The sequence below is a fragment of the Mobula birostris genome, chromosome 10, assembly GCF_030028105.1.
Source record: "Mobula birostris isolate sMobBir1 chromosome 10, sMobBir1.hap1, whole genome shotgun sequence".
Taxonomy (NCBI): domain Eukaryota; kingdom Metazoa; phylum Chordata; class Chondrichthyes; order Myliobatiformes; family Myliobatidae; genus Mobula; species Mobula birostris.
In genome coordinates, this window is record NC_092379.1 from 12326792 (window position 1) to 12351105 (window position 24314).

The 24314-nt window shown below is 41.1% G+C and overlaps 1 protein-coding gene across 1 annotated transcript in view; it reads left to right on the top strand.

The window, feature by feature from the left end:
- The first annotated feature begins 431 nt into the window (after positions 1-431).
- LOC140203831 (heterogeneous nuclear ribonucleoprotein U-like protein 1) overlaps positions 432-24314 on the top strand; it is a 60486-nt gene continuing 36603 nt past the window's right edge. Inside the window, exons 1-5 of the mRNA XM_072269934.1 lie at positions 432-854; positions 15092-15235; positions 21461-21599; positions 23334-23410; positions 23523-23662. Coding sequence (XP_072126035.1) covers positions 623-854; positions 15092-15235; positions 21461-21599; positions 23334-23410; positions 23523-23662 — 732 coding nt within the window. The 5' untranslated portion in view covers positions 432-622. The remainder of the gene's footprint in view (positions 855-15091; positions 15236-21460; positions 21600-23333; positions 23411-23522; positions 23663-24314) is intronic.

Consider the following 24314-nt stretch of genomic DNA (forward strand, 5'->3'; position numbering starts at 1 on the left):
CTCTTTGATTGACATCTGCGTGGCCCTAACCACGGAAGGGTTTTGTCAACATCTGGAATTCGGACACCCAATCGCGGCGTAGGAGAGGCGGGATATCAGTCAGCGCTGCAGCTGATTTGGGAATTACTCCAGATGACCCGCCCACTATCGCCTTGTGAAACGCTGCCTCCGATTGGATCAAGCCGGCAGCAGGCTGAAAATGTTTTTTTCTCCCCACCCCCTCCCCCACCCCAGCTCGCTTAGCGGTGTCGGGGGGGGAGAATTGGACCAATGGGGAGCAACGACGCAAGAAAGAGGAGGGGGATGGCTGTGGGATTTTAGAAGCTCATTTGGGATTGGTGGATTGGTGAAGAGCGGGCTCATAGTGTGCAGAGGCTGACCAATGGGAAGTCCGGAGAGAAAAATGGGTTGGCCAGGCCCGGCTGGCGCCGTGACAGCGGGTGAAGGGAGTAGGCGGCCATTTTGTCGGCCAGGAGCAGCAGCGAGTAAGGAGGAATTTTATTCCTAGTCCGACCCGTTCCTTCCTCCGGTCGTCTAAGCACTGATTTTTTGGGGGTAATTATTTATTTAAGCACCGCGTGGAGTTCGGGGTGCGGCGGGTTTGTGATTTTAACTCCCCGAGATGAGTTCGGTGGACATCCGGAAGCTGAAAGTGAATGAGCTGAAGGAGGCGCTGCACAAGCGGGGCCTCGACACAAAGGGCCTCAAGGCTGACCTGCAGGAGCGGCTGCAGGCCGCACTCGACCGCGACGCCGCCGAGGCGGCGGAGGAGCAGGAAGTCGTCGCGGATGTTGCCAGCGACGGGCACTCGCGGGAGGAGAAGACGGAAGAGCCGGCGACGAGGGCCTGTGAGGGTGAGTGGCGCTAGGCCCGGCTGGCGAAGGCGCATGCGCGGGCCCGGGAACCTCGGCTCTCCCTTCCCCCTCCCCGTTCATTTGCCCCCTGATTATAGGATATCCACCGGGATAGTCACTTGGAACCGCACACAATATGCTGGAGGAACTGGTGGGTTAGTAAATTTACCGGTGACACGAAGGTTGGTGGAATTGTAGATAGTGCAGAGGTTGTTGTAGGTTGCAACGAGACATCAGAATCAATTTTAATATCACAGGCTTATGTCGTGAAATGTATTCTCTTTGCGGCAGCAGCACATTGCAATGCATAATAATAGAAAAGAAACCGTGATTTATAGCAAACATATATGTCTATTAAATAGTTAAATAAGTAGTTCAAGAGTAGAAGTAAAAAAAAGTAGAGTCCAGAAGAAGGGTCTCGGCCCCAAATGTGGACTGTGTTTACTCGTGTTGACTCCTTGTTTTGCTGAGTTCCTCCCGCATTTTGTGTGTGTTGTTAGTGAGGTAGTTTTCAATGGTTCAATGTTCATTCAGAAATCTGATGGGAGAGGGGAAGAAGCTGTTCCTGAATCGTTTTGAGTGTGTGATTTTAGGGGTGTGTGTATACCTCCTTCCCGATGGTAGGCATGACCTGGGGCATTAACAGGATTCCGAGCTTGGGTTGAGAAGTGGCAGGTGGAGTTCAACTGGGGAAAAGGGTGAATTTGATTCATTTTGCATGGTCAAATTTGAAGGTTGATGGAAGGATTCCTGGTGATGTGGAACAGAGGAATTTGGGATCCACATCCATAGAATAAAGTAATGCTGCAGCGCTGTAAAACCTGGTTCTTGTTGCCTCATTATAGGATGGATGTGGAAGTGTCAGAAAGGGTGCAGAGGAGATTTACCAGGGTGCTGCTTGGACTAGAGGGCATGCCTTATGAAGATAGGATGAACAAGCTAGGGCTTTTCTCTTTCAATCGATATAGAGGTGTAAAAGATGAGCATAGTTCGAACGGATAGCCTGAGACTTTTTCCCCAGGACAGAAACGGAAAGTATTGGGGAGGAGTTAGAGGCAAGTACTTTACATAGAGAGTTGGTGCTTGGAACACACTGCCAGAGGTGGTGGTAGAGGCAGATGCATTAGGTGCATTTAAGAATCCCTTAGATAGGAATATAGGTGATAGTAGGGGTGGTTTAGATTGATCTTAGAGTAGGTTTAAAAGTCCAACACACATCATGGGCCAAAGGACTGTGCTGTGCTGTGCATCTCAGCTGCCAGGCAGCATCTGTGGAGGGAAATGGAGAGCCGACTTTTTGGGTAGAGACCTTTGCTCTGTCTCGACCTGAAACTCGACTTTCCATTTCTCTGCTTGACCCACTGAGCTCCAGCTTTTTGTGTCTTGCTCCATATTCCTGTATCTGCAGTCTCCTGTATGTCTGAATCCATAGAATGTTAGGTATATTCTTGCCTTTTTTGTAAGTTGTTGAGTAAAGTAACCTGGATTGAAAGTGTTGTTTTTGATTTGGAGTAACACACTGGATGTTCGATGAACTCCATGGGTCAGAATGCATCTATGGAGCGAAGTGGGCAGTCAGCGTTTTGGGTCAATACTTGTCATCTTGACTGTCATTAACACAAGAGATTTTGCAGATGCCAATGAAGGGTCTTGGCCCACAGTGTTGACTGTTATCCCTTCTTCACAGATTCTGCCTGGCCTGCTGAGTTCCTCCAGCATTTTGTGTGTTTTGAGCCGGAATTAACTGTCTTCCCTCTATAGAGGCATCCTGACCTACTGAGTCTCTGCAGCACCTTATGGCTTTATGGTCTCCTGTGCCTCCATTGTTTTGATTTTTGTTTGAGATCAGTTTTGTTCAAGATGTCTGGATTTGAAGGACTTTAGTCATTGGGAGAGATAGTATAGGCTGAGCTAGTTTTTTTTCCCCCTGGAATGGGTGGCCCGATTTGTGTTAGAACTGTGTATTGGTCAGGATAAATAAGGTATGCAGGACTGTATAGTCCGATGTAGGGTTTCAACCCAGATCATTATCAATTCCTTTTGCCCTACCAATACTGCTTGACCTACTGAATTCCTCCAACCTTTTTTATGCCATAGACCAATGCCATTAAGCAAGGGGTCTTTGAACCACAGGTGGGGAGCCCACAGTTGCATATGTCTCCTAGATGAGTGCGTGAAAGGGGTCTTTTACACCCTGTACCTGAAATGCATTGTCAAACAAGGTAATGAAATCAGATTCAAGCAGTGTGTTTAAAAGATGTTTAGAAAGGCCTTTAACTGAAAGCTAGATTGGACGGAACTGACTATGCCTGGACTCTTTCAATTTTGTGTTTTATATTCTGTTTTTCTTTTTTTTTGCAGTTTGCGCGATATTTTTTGAGTGTTGGGGGGGGGTTTGGTGTTTTTCTTTGAAAGGGCTCCATGGTTGTTTCATGGTTGTCTGTGGGAAGTCGAATCTTGGTATTGTATATTGCATACATACTTTGATAATAAATGTACTTTGAATCTTTAAATAGACAAGGCATTAGGAGAATATAGTCTTTGTGAGGGTAAACAGGATTAATGTACTCTACATAAGTGGAAGGTCAGCATGTATATTTATGGACTGAAAGATCCATTTCTTTAAGTGACTGGTGGTACAAATCTAATGTTACCTGGGACTTAGCATTGTTCCCAGCATTCTTGCCTACAAAGGGAAAAAAAATGGTTGAAATTACATTATAGTTTCCAGTGCAAACTCTAGATCAGGGGCTCAAAAATTTTTTTATGCCATGGAGCCTTACCATTAACCAAGGGAACCATGGACCCCAGGTTGGGAACCCCTGCTCTAGAGACTACAGTGTGCTAATGTGGAAGTACTTTTTTTTTTAGGGCTTATCTACACTCTCCAAAGGTGGTAACAAACACTGGGCTATATTGGAAGAAGATTTCAGACCAGTGTTTATTCTTCAATATTAGTAAAACAGACTAATAGGAAAATGGTATGGGTCACCTGCCCCTTGATTCAACATGATCATGGATGATCAGGGCTGGCCTCAGCTTCTGTTTGCTCCACAACCTCAATTTGCATATATGTTTACAGTGAAAGTACATTAATGATCTGGCCTCTGCCTCCCTTAGTGGCTGAGAATTCTAGAGATCCACCACCCTTTGAGAGAAGATACATCTATTCAAATCTGTTTTAAATGACTTCCCCCTTATTTTGCAGCAGTGCCCTTGTTAAGTCAAGTTTATTGTCATTTAAGTGACTTTCCCACTCATGAAAACATTTCCACATGTACCATGTCAAGATCCCTTGGGTCTTGTATGTTAGAATCGGGTTACCTTTGTCTCCAAGGAATATCGATCCAAAATGTCTAGGCTCTCCTTTTAGGACAACCGTATCATCCCAGGTCATTTTCGCATTACTGTGTGCGGGATCTTGCTATCCAAATCAAATTTAATATCACTGTCATATGTTGTGAAATTTGTTGTTTTGTGGCAGCAGTACAATCCAGTGCCATCAAAAAAGAGGGAAAATAATGGGGTAGCGGGGTTCATTGTCATTTCAGAAATCTGATGGCGGAAGGGATGAAGCTGTTCTTGAAACGTTGTGTGTGTCTTCACCCTCCTGTACCACCAGCATTGATGGTAACACTGGGAAGATGGCATGTCTTGGATGATGGGGGGTCCTTAATGGGGATCCCTAATGATGTATACCGCCTTTTTGAGGCATTGCCTTTTGAATATGTCCTCAGTGGTGGGGGGGGGGAGAAGGGGCATACTGGCTGAGTTTGCAACTTTTGCATCCTTTTTTGATTCTGTACAGACCTCCATACCAGGTGGTGATGCAACCAGTTAGAATGCCCCCAACAGTACATCTGTAGAAATTTACTGGAGCCTTTGGTGACGTACCAAATCTCTTCAACACCTAGCCGTTGTCATGCCTTCTTTGTAATTGTATCAATGTGTTGAGCCCAGGAAACACCTTCAGAGATGTTGACACTAGAAACTAGATCAGCTTTTCCACTGCTGATCTCTCAATGAGGATTGTGTGTTTCCTCGACTTCCCCTTCCTCAAGTCCACAATCAGCTCCTTAGTTTTACCAACATTGAGTGCAAGGTGGTTGTTGTGGCACCACTCAACTAGCTAATATATCTCACTCCTGTGTGCCTTCTCATCCCAATCTGAAACTCTGCTAAGAATAGGTGTGTTATTGGCAAATTTATAGATGGTGTTTAAGCTTTGCCTAGCTGCGAGTCATGATTGTGTAGAGTAGAACAGTGAGCTAAGCACACATCCTTGAGGTGCGCCTATGTTGAATGTCAGCGAGGAAGAATGCAATTTCTGATCTGTACTGACTGTGGTCTTGCAGTGAAGAAGTCAAGGGTCCAGATGCAGAGGGAGGTACAGACTTAAGTTTTGGAGCTTGTGGATTAGAACTGAAGGTATAATGTTGAATGCTGAGTTGTAATCAATCAGCAGAATAGGTATTGCTTTTGTTCAGGTGAGGAGCTCTGTAACTTTTTGCAGGCCTGGGTGTACTTCCAGTTACTTAGGATCAGAAATTTTCTTCTCTAATTTCATTGCCCCTCCAACTCACCTTTTATAACAATTAATCTCGTGCTTATCTCATTGAACAAATATTCCAGGCCACACCTGGAAAACTGCGGAGTATTGATCACCTTCTGTAAAAGGGATTACACTTAGCACAAAGGCAGAGCAGCAAGGATGCACCAGAGTAGTTCATGGGATGTTGAACAGAATAGGTCTGTATTTACTTCTGTTTAGAGGAATGTATAGTTATTTTATTACAGAATCCTTGGACAGTTTGATTGGGTGGATGCTGTGATGGTGTTTACCTGGAGCCTAGACTAGGGGTTGTTGTCTCAGAGTAAGAGATATGCCATTTGGAATTGCAATGAGAAATTTCTTCATTGAGAGAGGAGGTTATCGGCCAGTTAGCCTAACCTCAGTGATTGGGAAAGTATTGGAGTCTGTTATTAAGGATGAGGTTTCCAGTACTTGGAGAGTAATAAGAAAGTAAGTCAAATTCAGCATGGTTTCTGTCAAGGGAAATATTGTCTGGGAAATCTGTTAGAGTTCTTTGAGGAAGTAACAAGCAGGGTGGGGAAAGGATAGGCATTTACTTGGATTTCCAGAAGGCATTTGATAAGGTGCCACACATGATGCTGCTTAACAGATAAAAATCCTATGACGTTACAGGAAAGATACTGCATGGATAGAAGAATGTCTGACAGGCAGGAGGCAGCGAGGGGAGTAAAGGGGGCCTTTTCTGGTTGGCTTCCAATGATTAGTGGTATTCCTGGGGTCAGTATTCGAACCGCTACTTTTCACATTGTTTGTCAATGATTCCGATAACAGAATTAATAGCTTTGTGGAAAAATTTGTGGATGATACGAAGATAGATGGTGGGGTAGGTAGTGCCGAAGAAGCAATGTGATTGCAGCAGGACTTCGACAAATTGGAAGAATGGGCAAAAAGTAGCAGATGAAATACAGTGCTGGGAAATGTACGATAATGCATTTTGGAAAAAGGAACAATAGTGCAGACTATTAGCTAAATGGGGAGAAGGTTCAAACATCAAGGGTGCAGAGAGACTTTGGAGGCCTTTTGTAAGATTCCCGTTAGGTTAATTTACAAGTTGAGCCTGGTAAAGAAGGCAAATGCAATGTTGACATTTATTTCAAGGGGAATAGAATATTCCCGATATTCTAAGCAATAATGCTGAGCCTTTATAAGACACTAGTCAGCCGCACTTGAATGCTGTCAACGGTTTTGGGTCCCATATCTCTGAAAGGATGTGTTATTGTTGGAGAGAGTCCAGAGTAGGTTCACGAGGATGATTCAGGGAATGAAGGGGTTAACAAATGAGCACTTAGCAGCTTTGGGTCCTGTACTCATTGGAATTTAGAAGGATGTGTGGGGATATCATTGAAACCTACCGAATGTTGAAAGGACTAGATGGGTGGATGGGGAGAGGATGTTTCTTATGGTGGGGGTACTCAGAATTAGAGGGCACAGCCTCAAAATTGAGGGGCAAAGTTTGAGGTGAGGAGGAATTTTTTAGCCAGAGAATAGTGAATCTGTGCAATGTTCTGCCACAGACTGCGGTGGGGGCCAAGTCTGTGGGTATACCTCAGTGTGCTGCTTAATGATTGGACCTGAATGAACAAGTCAAGCTTTTCACTCAATCTTGGTACATGTGGCAATAATATTCTTGTTCCAATAGATATATTGATATTAAGGAAATCGAGGAGTTGGGGACTGTGCAGAAAAAGGTCGCAGAAGCAGCCATAATCTGAACGAATGGTGGAGCAAGCTGAAAGAGCCGGATAGCCTAATTCTCTTAATTATGTTTGGTATCTTATCTGTTTTCTTCTATGGTGTGATGTAATTATCTCAGATGGCTTGAGAACAATGTTGTATTACTGAAATACAACCTGTTATACCAGAATCAGGTTTAATATCACTAGCATATGTTGTGAAATCTGTTATTGTTGCATGGCAGTGCAATGCATGATGAATATAGGGAAAAAACTGAATACCAGTAAGTATGTTTATGTATCTCAAATAGTTACATTAAGTCAAGTAGTGAAAAAACAATTTTAAAAAAAAGTGGTGCGGTAGTGTTCATGAATTCACTGTCCATTTACGAATCAGATGGCAGAGGGGAAGAAGCTGTTCGTGAGTTGTTGAGTGTGTGCCTTCAGGCTTCTGTACCTTCTTCCTAATGGGAATGATGAGAAGAGGGCATGTCCTGGGTGTTGGGGGTCCTTGATGTTGGAAGCTGCTTTTCTGAGTCACTACTCCTAGATGATGTCTTGGATACTGTGGAGGTTAGTATCCCTGATGGAGCTGACTAATTTTACAGCTCTTGGCAGCTTGTTTCAATCCTGTGCAGTAGTTTCCCCCCCCCCCCCCCCAAATTAGAAGTGACTAGGAACAGGTTAATGACCAGAAGATGGATTATTACAAAATCTGATACTCTGGTGAGCCACATTTGAAAGGATTCAAAGTACATTTATGAGAAAAATATGTATGCATTATACAAGTTGAAATACGTCTTTTCCACAGACAGCCACAAAACAAAGAACCGTGGAAACCATTCAAAGAAAAACAACAAACCACCTCCCCTCATGTGCAAAAAAAATCTCCACAAATGGCAACAAAAAAAGAGTAAAGAACACAGAATATAAAACACAAATTCAAAAGGTATAGTTCAGTTCAGCTCAGTGTTCATTAATCTGCAGGCCACCCAGATTCAAAAATAGCAACAAAAGAAAAGTAACCAGAAAATAGAATGTGGATTAGTCTAATCTACAAACCATATTAATTAAACCTTGTTCCAATACCATCCTCTGATAGCATCTAGAGAGAGACATAATTCAAAATGCCCAGACCTTCCTTCTGGAGCAGCGAGAGAGAGAGAGAGAGACTGCCATGTGCAGACCCCATCCTCCGGCAGCAACGAGTGAGAGGCTGGTAGATGGCGCTGAACACGCCTGTTTCCACACCTGCCTCGTAGAACTTTGTGACCCATTGCAGTTTTAGGAATTTGCACTGTAAATTCAGTTTAGCTCCTTAAGAAACTGCTGCTACACAGGAATTGTTTGCTGAGACAGCAAGTTTAGATGTTATATTTTTTTCGAAACCTTTAAATTCTCTGAACTACTTGAACTTGTGCCTGTGATGCAAGCTACTAAACACTGCCAAAAGCATCACAATTTGTTTCAGCCATAAAAAGAACTGCAGATGGATAAATTCAGTAACCACTTTTTAGAGAAGTCGGTGACAACTAATTAGGTGAATTGTTCAGTACTTCAGGGGAAGCAGTGGTGGTTGTCTGTCGTGTCCAAGGATGACAGGAAACCTGTGCAGGAATTTGTAAAATGGGAAAACTGTTGCACTGGGGCAGTTGCACTCTTTGACCTCAGAAGTCTGGGTCCAGTGGTACGAACTGGGTTCTTACTTGGTTGTAGTGGATGACCACGATTACCTCTGTGCCTTGTCATGCATTCCCTTCGCTCTCTACGGAGCGTTGTAGAACTGCCTTCCTGACCATTGCTTCTCATTGTAGTTCTCATTCTCTCAGTCTACTGGATTTGACTTTGCGCGTTAAGACAGGCGTGTCCCCACATGGGGCTACCCTCATGCTGGCTACCCTCACCTGGTTTAGCCTGCCTGTCAAAGCAGTGTACTGGGGTGTGACAGCTGTGGCATGCAAACAGCTACTTAGAACAACAGGAGAGAGCTGAGTTTCCAGTGGGAACCAAAGGTGCGTGAGCTGCCTTAGAATGGACATGACAAGCCCCTTCATCAGAGGTGCTGTTCGCTCCCTGGACACCCCATACTCCCCCAAGGGAAACAGTACATAGTGCAATAGAAATAGGAGTAGAACTTTTAGCATCTTGAGGGTGCTATTCCATTCAGCTATGTAATGGCTGATTACCAGCACAACATTGTTTTCCATAATATACCTTGATTTTATTAATGTACAAAAATCTTATTTATCAATCTGTTTAATGTGAAATTGTTGAACATCCATAGCCCCCCCTCCCCCAATTGTAGATAATTCTAAAGATTCACCATCCTTTTGAGTGAGTCTGTACCTTATTGGAGACCTGAATGGCTTCCTCTCTGACTTGAAGCTCTCTCTCCTTCTTTGTTCTGGAGTCTCAGCTGGAGGAAAAGTCCTTCCCATGGTCTACCTCATATGTTTTAATGTGGTCTCTTGTTCTTATAAACTGTAAGAGAAGAAGCCAAAACTACTAGATATCCTCAAAACAGATTTGCCATGCCATGAACCATTCTGGTAAATCTTTGTTGCGTTCCCTCCATGGCATTATCCACACAGTGAAGTATTCTGTGAGGCATGTTGTTGCCCACTCTGTCAGCTTGTTTATGTGCTCTGGAAATCACTCTGCATCCTTTTTATTTCAACAGATTAGTGTCATTAGCAAGTAGATCTAGTGAGTAGACAAGATGAGGCCATCCTCAAGGTTCAGGAGCAACACCTTATATTCTGTCTGGGTAGCCTCCAACCTGCTGGCATGAACATTGATTTCTCCTTCTGGTAAAGATTCCATCCACTGCCCTCTCCTATTCCCCACTCTGACCTTTCACCTCTTCTTATCTGCCTATCATCTCCCCCTTGGTCACCTCCTCCTCCTGAGTCCTAAAGGAGAGTCTCAGCCCGAAACGTCGTCTGTTTGTTCATTTCCATAGATGCCACCTGGCTTGCTGAGTTTGTGTGTGTTGTGTTGCTCTGGATTTCCAGCGTCTGCAGACTTTCTTGTGTTTAAAATCCAATGAGTAGATAGGTAATTTTCTCATTTACTGTTTGACATGAGAATGAATTCTGTTTCAGTTATCTATTTACTTTAAATGCTGGGTCTGTTGAATTAGTATTTAACATTGGAGCATAGTGTTGTTGCTCTTGAAATGAAGGGCATACTGATCCGCATCAGTGGGCTGCAGGGTGTGATATCCACCCTCATTGTGCGTTGGAAGAGCTAGTCCTTGATATTACCTGGACATTTTAATTATAAACTATTGTCCTGATACTTCAGCATTCAGTGATTCCGTTGTGGAGCACGTGAGAGAAAATAAGTTGCATATCTATGTGGACAGTAAGAAAATGGGACTGATGGGAATGCTGTGCATGGACTAAATGGGTATTGTGGGCTGTGTTGTGAACAATATATGAAATAGTTGTGGGATAAGGGTCAGCTTGTCTAGGTGAACTGGGATAAGAGGGCATGACTACGAAGAAAAATGGTGGGGGGAGCTTTTGAAAGTAATAGAATGTTGCACACCTTGCTTTACAGTCTTTGGCAGTCAGTTGTGAACAGGCAGCTTAAGCAGAGGTTCCCAGCCATTTAGTACCATGCACCAGTGCTGTTAAGCAAGGTGTCTGTGGATCCCAGGCAGGGAATCCCTGAATAAGCAGGATTGGTTGAATACAATTTTTGATGTTGAATGAAGAGTCTGATTTTACTGTGGATGTTTTATCCTCAAACCAACCAACAAGTGAAACATTGACTCGTCTTTGTCACAGCTTTCACAATCCTTCAGTCTGTGCCCTTTGTTGGTTCACATTACAAGTGGTCTGGCTGTGCTGTATTTGAGACAATGCTCTCCAAGCTGAGGATTAGTTGGCAAGCTTGTCAGGTGTGAAAATACTGAAGTAGGTGGCAGTGTACTTCATTTTCAGCAGAATTAGGCAATGAACTTCTATTGATAATTCCAGGTAACAGGGCAAGAAGACAGATATCTCATTGGGTGTTCATTAGAAGACACGGGAGGCAAACAGATTTATATTAAGTCACATGATCGACTACAATATCATTAGGCTATTTGGTCCGTCAAGTCAAGTCTACAGTCATTTAACTGTATACACATATATATACCGCCAAACGAGACAATGTTTCTCCAGACCAGGGTGTAACGCACAGTAGTACACATAACACATAATAACTTATGAAAGTGAGGATAAAATCTACACATTAATTGCACATAAACTAAAGTGCATAAGTTAAATATTGTGAGGTACAGAACAGATTAACCGGTGACACTTTGAATGCGATGTGGCAGGGAGTTCAGAAGCCTAATGGCCTGAGGGAAGAAACTGTTTCCCATCCTGACCGTTCTTGGTTTTTATGCATTGGAGTCTCCTGCCTGATGGTAGGAAGTCAAAGAGGATGCTGGATGGATGGGTGGGGTCCTTGATCCTAAGGGCCCTGTGTTTGCAGCGCTCCTGATAAATGACTAGAATGGGCTGCCTAGAAGGGTGAGTGTGAGCTAGTTGAATCTCCTAATGGGCCTCTCAAAGATATTTCGGAAGGGTTTGATTGTGATCTAATGTTAGGATAAATTCTATAAGTGAGTTTGAATGGTGTTTTAGTGTTGGAGATCAAGGTAATGAAACATTCCAACATTTTTACCAGTAGTTCCTTCATATGTTACTTCTGTGACTGGTTGTAATGATATTGTAGTCGATCATGTGACTTAATATAAATCTGTTTTTTATATATCTGTTGTTGAACATTGTGGTTTTTATCAGGTTTTTTAAAATTGAACAGCACTGGATGTAGCATTTCACTTTGGTCCTTAAATGTCATTCAGCTTGCCTTGAGCTTCTTGAGGTAGTAGAACGGAAGTTAGTGAGCTTCACATTATTTTTGATTTGCAATGTCAACTGGAAGCCCCAAAATTACTTTCTCAAGATCAGTAATCTAACTTTATCCAACCTCAAAATATGTGAGTGTCTCCTGTATCCAACATTTTTAGAAGTTTTAATGTTTACCGCAAATAAAACAATTGTGCAGATTTCGGGAGAGAGCTGTTTCTCTGACTGCAAAGTTTAATGTACAGAGGACATGGCGTTAGTTCCGTTTAACCAGTGTGGCTAAGAACATGTGCAAGTGGACATGTCACTACTTAGAGTTCTTGTGCATGGACTCTGACATCCGTCCTCCTTTGGCAGTAGTAGTGTATTATGGCTAGACAGAGGGAATCACTTTTAAGCGGGGTCATGAGATATGCCACATCCAAAGTGCTCAGTATTTTATGCTTACCATAAACAGCATTTTGCAAATGCAAGTTAGTGTCCCAGATTAAGGCAGGGTTCTATTCCTGTGAACTCTTTTTAATTTGAGCAATTCTCAAGTCAAAGATCCATCTGTGAACCGAGGTCCCACATGACAGAAAATATGTGCAGCATCTAGCATCTGCCAGTCTCCAGAATTCTTGTTTATACATACAGGCTGTGCGTAAGTTAGGTGTTCATAAACTGGAGCGAACCTGTCGAAAATTGTAATGCTGAAACAGCACTACTGCTGATTTGCAGAGAACAAAGTGATACAGACATTTACACAAGAGGTTCTGCAGATGTTGGTAATCCAGGGTACCTCACACTTGCGCAGTAACATGGTGGTTAGCATGACGCTTGTATGGCTCAGGGCATCGGAGTTTGGAGATCAGCTCCGGTGCAGTCTGTAAGGAGTTTGTACTTTTTCCTTGACTGTATGGATTTCCTCTGGGTGCTCCCATACTCCAAAAAGGTACTGGTTAGTACATTGTAAATTGTCCTGTGATAATGCTAGTGTTAAATAGATGGGGTTACTGGGCAGCATGGCTTGTTTGATTGGAAGGGCCTGTTCTCCTGCACTCTCTCTAAATATCTGTTCAAGAACAGTTATTACCCCTCAACCATCAGGATTATAAATATAAAACCATCATGAAATTTTCAGATGGTAACTGCAGATAACAAACTGTTGTTTTATCATTATTTAGCAGGGTACTTAATCATGTACCAGTCTGTTGCTAATGATTGAAACAGATAACCATGAAATTAGCTATTATTTCTTACCTGGAATTCGATATAACACCTTACAGTTAGGGAAGGAAGGAGGAGGTATGGTTCTTCCTTGCCTGAGAAATTATTTTTATGCCTCACAGATAACCCCTCTGTTATATTGGTGTAATAGGGAATATACGGCTAGATGGAAGGAAATAGAATTTGGATTAGTTGACAGTTTTCCTCTACAGGCCTCAATAGCTGACAAAGGATTGACGGCCCAATTGGAAAAATTTAAAAACAGCTGGATAAATCTTACATTAAACGTATGGCAGAAGGTGATTAATTCGTGTGGAATTAATAACATGTTAAAACTCTTCAGATGGTGTGCATATGATACAGAATTCCTTCCCAACAGAGGAGATAAAAGATTTAAATTATGGATAAAGAAAGGTCTTACAACCTACCTCTCATTTACAGATAAAAGAGTATTACAAAGTTTCCAAATCCTGCAGGACAAACATGGCCTAGAACACAATGACTTTTTTAGGTACCTTCAAGTACGAAACTATATTAACCAGAGTTGTAGATATACAGACCTATCAACAGTAGAATTAGAATTTTTCAAGATCCTGAATTCGGCTTGCAGATCAATACCTAGTAAGTCAGTTTCTCGATTATATAATGCACTCTCCCATGCTAAAAATGTAAACACATTGTATGTTAAAGAGAATTGGGAGAAAGAAGCGGGGTTGGTACTTTCAGAGGAGGCATGGGGGAAAATATGCAGCTTTCAGTGGTCCTCGATTAATTCTTTGACTTGGAGAGAACACTGTTGGAAAAATATTATAAGATACTTCAAGACCCCATATCAGGAAAAATATGGAGATACAAACGTGACGTGTTGGAGAAGGTGCGGCTCCAAGGAGGCAAATCATTTTCATATTTTCTGGGATTGCCCTAAATTAAGTATATATTGGGAAAGTATTCATAGAACATTAGTTAAGGTACTTAGGTCCCAAATACGTCTGAACTTTGAGACGCTCTATTTGGGGCATGTATTGTTTCTTGAACAGAAGGAAGATATAAAGTTGCTGCAGGCCCTCTTAGTGGCAAGTAAGAAATCTATCACTAGAAAGTGGCTAAATCCAATACCACCTACATTAGAAGATTGGCATGAAATTATCTTGGAAATATTTAAAATGGAAAAGTTGACTTACTCCCTGAGAATTCAAAAAGAAAAATTTTATCAAATCTAGAATAAATGGATTGAATATATAACCCCAATGCGAGCAGATTTTAGATGACTTTCCTAATGATTTATACTGCTCTTCTCATCAATACAGTAATATTGTTAAACGTAAGCACCCCTAGTCTAAATGTTTACTGTTTTTGTTTTCTTTTGGAAAATAGAGAATTAACACAAGTAAAGGAAAAGATTTGGGAAAGGGATAAAAAATGATAAAATTAAGTAAATAAGTACACAGGGATTGGATAATTATGTCTGGGGGCAGGAGCAAGCATGAACAAGTTAGGATATAAACACCTACAATGGTTGTTACATAGGCTTACATACAACATTTTGGACCAGAAGAAATGGTCCAGAAGAGAGTTATGGAAACTATTGTTACTATGTTTCTTAACAACTAATACCATTACTTAGCCTAATAGATTAGAATTGGCACTGTACATAATTATCTATTTAAGTGTCTAATTTCCTTTTATATCATCTCAATGTGTACTTAAGAATGTATAAATAATTATAGTTTTATACATATAAAAAAATGGAAAAGGTTATAAGTGTGGAAAAGTACATGATACTTGTGAATTCCTTATCCAAATAAAAATAAAATTTAAAAAAAAAAGAAATTAGTTATTATTTCTTAAAATACCATTGACAACTTTTCAGTTTGATTTATTTTCATCTGCTTTCAGGTGATGGTACTGATGCTCAGGATCCAGGCTATGGTGGAGCCGTGAACTCCTTTAATCAATGCAATAATCAAAGCAATGATTTTGGAAGGTCCAGGCAAGAAAGTGTCGAGAGACCAGCCACCGAGCAGGCACCAGTAAAGCAGGGTAAGCCTTTAAAGCAGTTTGTGATGTAAACAAACACATTTCCTTTTCTACATTTCACTTGAGGGATGTAGAAACCTTTCAGCAACCATTTGTCAGAAGTTTAAACATCCTTTGATTCTGACTAACAAGAACTAGAGGGCACAGCTCAAAACTGAGGGGCAACCCTTTAGAACAGAGATAAGGAGGATTTTTTGTTTTAGCCAGAGAGTAGTAAATCTATGGAATGCTCTGCTACAGACTGTGGTGGAGGCCAAGTCTACATATATTTAAGGCAGAAATTGATCGTTTCTTGATTGCTCATGACATCAAAGGATATGGCTAGAAGGCAAGTTTAGGGGTGGAGTGGGATCTGGGATCAGCCATGGTGAAATGGCAGAGCAGACTAGATGGGCTGAATGGCCTAATTCTGCTTCTTTGTCTTATGGTCCAAGTGTTGCTGCCTCAAGCATGCTGAGCAGTAATGAAGGCCTTCCATCTCTGGTGGGCTTCCTTCATTGTGTCATTATCTCAGTTCTCACTTCTGTTGGTCATGTAAGTCCCAAATGGAGACTCAGGAATACCGCTGTACATGGGTGTGGAAATATTCTTCATTGCTGTTTCTGTAACAGTTTTGTTTGACCATTCAGGGTTGTTAGCCCTGAGCTGATTCCCCTGAACCTGGTGGACCACTCTTAGTCTGGCCTCTACTTTTGACCTATTTGTCATGGGTGACCCTACCAAGAGCTAAAGCATAGAGTCCTGACTCCAGCCAGCATAGCTGCCTGGATCATTGAGGCGTGCAAGCCTCTAAGCCCTATAAGGTTGTAGTCGTCTTGGAAGATGTTTGATGAGCAGATAATTAAACAAATACTTGTCCATTTCATCTGTGAATCTTTTGGGGTCGTCTGTTGTTCCCAATGTGGCCTCTACATGGTTGAGATTGTAAGTCGGGGAACCGCTTCTTTGAGCACCTGCACTCCATCAGCCAAAAGCAGTACTTCCTGGTGGCCAGACATTTTAATTACAATTCCCATGCCCATTTTGACATGTTGGTCCATGGCCTCCACATGTGTCATGATACGGCCACTGTCAGGGTGGAGGGGCAATGCCATGTATTCTGTCTAGGTAGCCTCCAACCTGATGGCATGAATATCAATTTCTCCTTCCAGTAAAAATGTTTCCCTCCTCCCTTCTTCTATTCTCCACTCTGGCCTCTTTCTTGACTGCCTATCACTTTCTTCTGCCCCCCCCCCCCTTCCCTTTCTCCTATGGTCCACTCTCCTCTCCTGTTAAGATTCTACTCTCTCCAGCCCTTTACCTTTTCCACCCACCTAACTTTACCTACCTTCGCTCCCCTCCCCCTCATTTTTATTCTGTTGACTTTCCCATTCCTTTCCAGTCAAGATGAAGGGTCTCGGCCTGAAACGCCTGACCTGCTGAGTTTCTCCAGTATTTTGTGTGTGTTGCTCTGGATTTCCAGCATCTGGCAGACTTCATCAGGTTTACGATTTTTTCCCCTTCTTTTTGTAAAGCACAGTTTTTGTATCATACAGTCAATTATATTAAGGTGGATATATGTATTTGATTATGGTTGACTATCAAGATATCAGGTTTTAAGAACCTATATTGGACCTCTCTTGTATTCTGTGAGATCATGGTTATCCTGTACCTTGGCTGCTTTAGTTGCCAGATTTTCCCTGTTTCTTGATTCCTAAAAATTTATCTGCTTCAGCCTTACATGGTACAGAATTCCAGTCTCCACAACAAAAAAAAATTAATTCCTCGGTCCTAAATGGCCAGCCCTTTAATCTGAGCCAGTTTGCAATTTCCATCATGCTCTTGCTGTCACATTGTCAATCTCTGACTCCTACCCCTGTCTTTATCTCAGTGATAGGCTCGCAATAAACATCCATTAAAAGCCTACAGAATCCCACAGCTATCTTTGCTATCTTCCTCCCATCCTGCCTCTTATGAAGGCTCCATTCAGTTCTTCCAAGTTTTCCAACTCTCTCGTATTTGCTTTGATCATGAGATTTTCCTCTGAGATGTCTTCCTTCTTTTCATGGGGCAGCCCAAGAATCAAATTAATGAATCTTCCTGTATCAGCTCCAAGGCAAGTGCAGAAAATGAAAATTAGAACTGCATGCAGTACTTTAAGCTTTCCTTGTGGCGCGTCGGACGGCAATTGTCTGTTTTTTATGAGGCAGAGTTGCTAGCTTGATGCTCAACCCAGCACAGATGGAAAGTGTGCAAGGAGCCAACTGGATTTGAACCCAGAGCTACTTGCCTTGAAGTCCAGTGCTGATACCACTACACCACCCACTGGTTAATTTTAGACATGGTTTCCCTGAAACATTGTAGAATTGCAGCAAGCTTCATTGTGTTCCAAACATACAAATGAAAGATCAATATACCAATTTCCTTTCTAGTTGTGAGGTCCCTACGTGCTGGCTTACTGGATGTCCCTGGTCACTACTAATACATGTATCTGATTTAGATCACCATGTCTCCAAAGATGCGATAGTGTTAGAAAAGATACTGAGGAAATTAATGACAAAGTTGTCAGGATTGAAGAACTTAGACTAAGTGTTATCTTTGAAATGTGGGGACATGAGGGATTTAATAAAACTAGCGAATCAGATATATTTTCCTTGTTGGGGAGGTCAATACGGCAATTAATTTGTGGTAGAAGATTAAAAGGTGGACAGGAATTTTTTTTTTATAATCCAAGGAACGATTGTCTGTATTTCACAGTCTGGATATAGAAATGTATTTGGGCGGTGGACAATAACCTACGCAGCTGGTGGTGAGGTGGCATCAGCACTGGACTTCAAGGCAAGTGATCCCAGATTCGAACCGGGCTGGCTCCCTGTATGCTATTCATTGTGCTCGAAGCATTGAACTAGCTACTCGGCCTCTTTTTTTTCAAAAAAAAAAGACAAAGTGCTAAAGAAACAGCAAGGTTGTCGCTGATGCATCAGAAGATGTGGAGAGGAGCAGCAACAAGACTCTGGGAAGCTGCTGTAATAGTTCCGTTTCAATTTGAATTGGACCTAATGCCTTGCCATGAGCTATCCCACATTAAATAGCGTCCTGCCCCTATTAGCCCAAACTTTACTAGTTTCTTATCAATACTAAGTCTGAAAAAAAAAACCCAGAAAATGTTCGAAATTCAGGTCGGGGGAAGAGTTGAAAGTTTTGAGCATTAAATGCTTTGTTTCTCTTTTTTCTCTCTCTTTCCTCCAAAGTAAGTAATGTTTGTGTTGCTATCTGCACTTTATGAACTCAATAGCAGTTGAAGGATTTCCTTAGCCAGAGAGTAATGAACAAGCAGCTGTGGAGGCCAAGTCATTGGGTATATTTAAGGCAGAGGATGGATCAGCCATGATGAAATGGCGGAGCAGACTTGATGGACCAAATAGCCTAATTCTGCTCCTGTAGCTTATGGTTTTGTATAAATCTATTTGGCTGTTATCAAATTACTTTTGAAGTCCATACTTATATTTAATATAAATCAGGGTTCTCTTTATTCATCCTGTCAATTACATACTCATAATAAAAGATGGATTTGTTAAATGATTAACCTTTAATAAATACATGTTGATTCCACAGTCACCCAATGATTTCCCAGGTGATCTGTTAACTAAAACTTAATAGATTTTGATATTTTGCTGTTGATCTCTATTGGGCCAACCGGTTTTATTTCCACCCTCATTTCTTAAAAACCATTTGGTATTTTACAAACACATGGTATTATTTCAGCATCAAGAAGATTTGAGAAGACCAAGCTTAATATATTTTCTGTAGCCAACTCTTTCAAAACCCTGAAGTGCTGAATGCTGTTTTTCCTCTTTTATTTGTTTTATTTTTCAAATTAATTGTAAATTATTTAATGTTATTAGCATCGATGCTACTTCTGCAAGTTTTCTTTTTCAGCAAAGTAAGCTTCAATAGATAGGTTTTGCTTCGTTTTTTTATTGCTTTATTTTTTCTGCCTTTTTTAAACTGTTGTATCAGTTGTCAAATTCCTTGTTTTTCCTGTGAATTTAGTCTTTTTTCCCAATCAATTTTTTGATCATGCATTGCTCTCTAAAGCTTTTCTAATCTCACTGCTTAGAAATTTTGCCAGTTCTTTTAATTTACAGTTATCCATGATGTCATTACCATACTGTTTGTGTCCTTCTGTCCAATACAGAAAATTGTGTGAAAAGCCTTAGTTAATGTAAATTTGTCTATTTAACTGTAGTTTATACCTCAGTTATTGAAGACTGGAATTTTCCCAACCCTGATTTTGTTCTTAAGAATCTTGTAACTAGAAACATTTTATAGCTGTTCCTGAAGGGACAACTTATTTTACGTCATTTATTTCCACTCTATTTTGTCACTATAGTTACCTAATATTTTCCACTCTATTTTGTCACTATAGTTACCTAATATTTTCCTTTCTAATTTTCAGAGATGCTTCTGAGGAGTATTATTAACTTTTTCCTGATAGCAAAGCATTCCATGGGAAAATAATTACTATTGAATGTTGGCATTGATTTGTGACTCATTGCAATTGAATGCGATTCTATCCTTGCTGTACGACACTCGTATATTTTCAAGCTAGTCATGTTCATAAGGCTTCAGTTATTTCTTGTATGCCAAGACTAAGGGAGTGAGCGTTCGTTTCTAGTTTCAAGGGTAGCTTTGTATGCACAGGCTTCTGTCCAGAGACTGAAAGTACGCTGATATTATAATTGGCTCACTGACTAGATGTAAAACCTCACATCATCTTAATCTTTGTATTGGCATTAAGGCTTTATGTAGGCAGTGTTAGTAGTAGAGGTTGTTACAATAGGAATTTTGAAAAGACTGTTAAATAGGCATATGAATTAGCCGGCTGGTGGTGTAGTGGCTCAGCACCAGACTTCGAGGCGAGTGATCCTGGGTTTAAATCTGGCTGGCTCCTTGCACGCTTTCCATCCGTGCTGGGTTGAGTGTCTAGCTAGCAGCTCGGTCTTGTAAAAAAAAATAGGCAAATGCTAAAGAAATGGTAAGGTTGCCACCCCTGTGCCATAAGGCATGGGAATGAATAACAACATAACATAGGCAAATTGATATTGGAAAAGTGGAATTTACAGGTTGTGTAGAGGGGAAGGGTTATATTGATCATGTATAAACTTCGTGGGCCAATGGGCCTAAATTTTGCTGTATCATTCTATGTAGACAAGCTGAACACTACAGAGATTTTGCTCTATCATAGAAGTATTAAACATGCCTGAGGGCAAAAATAATAACCTGTGTCATTTTACTAGTAACACTAAATCTGGGCTGGTGTCCAAAACTGCCTGTCAGCCAGAATTGGAGCATCTGTCTTGTGAACTTGGAGAACGTGCAAGTCTTAAACCTTGCGTGGTCCATATTTACCACCATACTCTCTGAAACTGAAAGCTAGTCTGATGGAGTTCGGATAAATATCCTGCTGCTTATTAACCTTGTTAAGATTCAGTTTTTCTTGCTGGTGTGCTCTGTTCCTTCAATCATCATGTGCAGGTAGCTCCCTTTCACACGATTTGTTTGCCAGCACAAGCCAAACACCTTTGTGAATGTCTCCGTAATTACTAGAAGTTACAACTTGGCATCAATTTTTAATCAAACCTTTGAAGGTGGAAAATGCAGCAGGCTACTTTTGTAACGATGTTAATTTTCGAGACTGCTGCATTTAAATACATTCCTAGAACCAGTCTTGATAACTATAGTCACTTGCCCTTCTATTGAGATAGTCCCACCTGCAGTGATTTCACCTTAAGAACTCTTATCTTACTATTTTGTGTTCTGGTTATTTATTGCTTTTTATTTATATTTACACTTGCACAGTTTGTTGTCTTCTGGTTGATCATTGATCCTGTTATAGTTACTGTGATTTGCTGGGTATCCCCGCGGAGAAATGAACCTCTGGGTTGTATGCGGTGACATACTGTATATGTACTTTGATAATACCATTTACTTTGAACTTTGTAAATGATGTGACCACTGTTGTATTGCATGACTGATTTCTTCCATGCCACCAACACCTGATTTGTTTTTTGCTGTTGAGTGAAATGGAAATTTATACTTTTTATCACTTGAAGTTTGTGATTTACATCTTTGAACTAAGCTTGCAGTTGCAGGGCTGTTTGTGAGTTATTACTTCAGGCTCTGAACTAAGCGTGCAGTTGAAGGACTGGTTGTATTAACATTCTATACACTGTATTGTTTGTTTAGAATTTCAACCAGTTACAGTAAAAGAGGAACCTGTGGATCAAGCGACAGTCAAACAGGTGATACCACCAACTAGAAAGAGACCCTTTGCAGACCAAGGGCATGGATATTATGAATACCGAGAGGACAGGAGTTATGCTCGGTGAGTAGTATTATCCAGGGCACTACCCCTCCCTTATTCAGTGATTAATGACATGTAGGATCCCATCTGTATCATGGTCACCCATTTTGCGGAGGGCATAGTTTGGAAATTCCTAGGAATGAAAGCTTCTCACCGGGTTGAAGTAATCTCTCTAATTTTCTTGTTAAAGGATTGCAAGATGGTAACTGTTTTAATTTGACTGAAGATCTTTCCTTTTAACTCAGAAGAAGCTAATTTTTTTCTGCCATATTTTAAACGGAAAAGGCCTCAGAAATGTAGCAGCGAAATTGGTGCAATATTTGTGATTGATCCTTCTCAGCAAAATTACCTCACAGTTTGGAAGATATTTAGCTTGGGTGGTTGATGGTTGAGTTGAGATTTCAATGATGAGATTTGATTTGATCAGCGACAAGATTTCTTCCCCACGTCACAACTGAGTTTCCAAAATCAGCTGATTGGAAAGTTATATAAAGGTCAAGCATTCGGAAGACAAACCACAATCACCTCGTATGGTGATGAAACATTTGCAAGTAAATTTGCTAAGTTTGGCGAACAACTCAACCCAACCAAATTACCTCATAAATTAGTTGTTACTTACAGTTATGTCTCAAAATGTCTTGATAAAAGAAATAGAACTAATCCTTGGCAACACACACAAACTGGTGGAGGAACTCAGCAGGCAGGTAGCATCTAGGGAAAAGAGTAAACAGTTGGCGTTTTACGTCGAGACCCTTCATCAAAACTTGAATGGGTCTTTACTTTCCACGGAATGCACAATAGTTACAAAAGCAGGAGATTCTGCAGAATTTCTCAAGTTAGAAATATTCCATTTTTTCCATGCATAATTGCTATTTTTTGGTTGGAAGGAGGTATGATTTAAAGTGTGGTGGATGTAGTTATGTTTGCCGAGAAGTTTAAAAAAAATAATTTGTGGATAGACTGAACAACAATTTCTCCTAGTGGTGGAGAATAGAAAAGAAACTTTAATAGGTATTGTGTAATCAGCATAATATTTAGTTTCTTGATCTACTGGGACACAGACTAGTTCCTAACTTCAACATTTCAGTTCAAATACTTCATGAAACAGATTTGGACATCCAGTGTGGTTGTTGCATTATTGCTGTAGCCCATGTACGTTAGGTACTGAGGGAGATTAAATCAAATCTAGCACATTGTCAGTATGGTCCATAGTATTTTGACTGCCTAATGCCAAAATTTTCAAGTTGGGTAGTGTTCAAGGCTAAACAAGATTGATAGAGAAAAATCAATAATTATGGCTTTCAGTAGAATGGAAATGGTATTTTCTACAGAATGCACAATAGTTACAAACACAAGAGATTCCGCAAATGCTGTAAGTCCAGAGCAAAACAAACAAACAAACAAACAAACACACACACACACAATGCTAGAGGAACTCAGCAGGTCAGGCAGCGTCTATGGAAATGAATAAACAGTCAACATTTCGAGCTGAGACTCTTCTTCAGGACTGGAAAGGAAGGGGGTAGATGTCAGAATAAAAATGTTTTAAAAATGCATGATGGTCAATGAGTAATTATTGCTGATAGTGGGAAGCAAACTCAGAGGTTTTTAGCTTGGGGCTCATTGCCAAAAAACAAGCTAGCTTAATGCACCATAAAAACCGATGAAGGAGCAGTTATCTCTGATGAATTCGGCCTGTATACTGTTGCCCTTTAAGAAGCTGACAGCAGCATCTTTTTTTTCACAACCCTTTAGCAGAGCAAAATCTCCCCAGCCACCTGCCGAGGATGATGAAGAAGAAATTGATGAATCTTCGGTGACAATTGATACTTGTAAGTATTAAATGGTGCCTTAGTAACAAAATATTTTCAGGCTAGTCTGAACTGGTTTAACTTAACATTTTCTTGTTTCACTGTCTTACATTTTCCCTGTTTTCAATCCTAGATAACTGTGATCTGCACTTTAAAGTAGCTAGAGACCGCTTGAGTGGCTACCCCTTGACTATTGAAGGATTTGCATATCTGTGGTCAGGAGCACGAGCAACATATGGGGTCAACAAGGGGAGAGTTTGTTTTGAAGTTAAGGTACTTACAATTTTCTTTTGAGGGCATGGAGATGCCCATTTTCTTTTTCTCCCCGTACATGTCTCCTGAACCTAAGTACCTCTGGTTAGGCAAGTGAACGGCTCCTGAGCCTCTTCCAGTGTTGCTCATGAGCTGCTTGCTGAAATGTACTTGGTAGTGACCCTACAGAACCCCTATTCTTTCCTCATGGCCCCAGTAGCAGTGTGTCTGGACTTTGTTCACTGCTTCTAGCAGTGGTGTTCAGATTTTAGAATTTAGAGTGGGAGGGTTGAAATCCTGAATCCCTGGGTTCCCTTGTTCTGCGTTGGAACTCCCCAAACAGAGCCACAAATCTGCAGAGATTTAGATGAAAGCTATTATTTCACCTTTATAATTGCTGATTTGATTTCAAAATTGCATGATAAGTAATCAGACTTTGAAGGAAACTAGTCTTCCTGCATTTTCTGAAATTTCATCCTGTTAAACACAGCCACTGTTGATTGGGTTGAGTTGTTCTCCAGTCTTGGCAATTTACTTGGAAACGTTTCTCACCATGTGAGGAGATACTGTCAATCAACAGCGCACTGACGATGTCTCCTCACTTGGTGATGAAATGTTTGCGAGTAAGTTGCCAAGATCGGAGAACAGTTCAACCAAACCTTAACCACCTGAG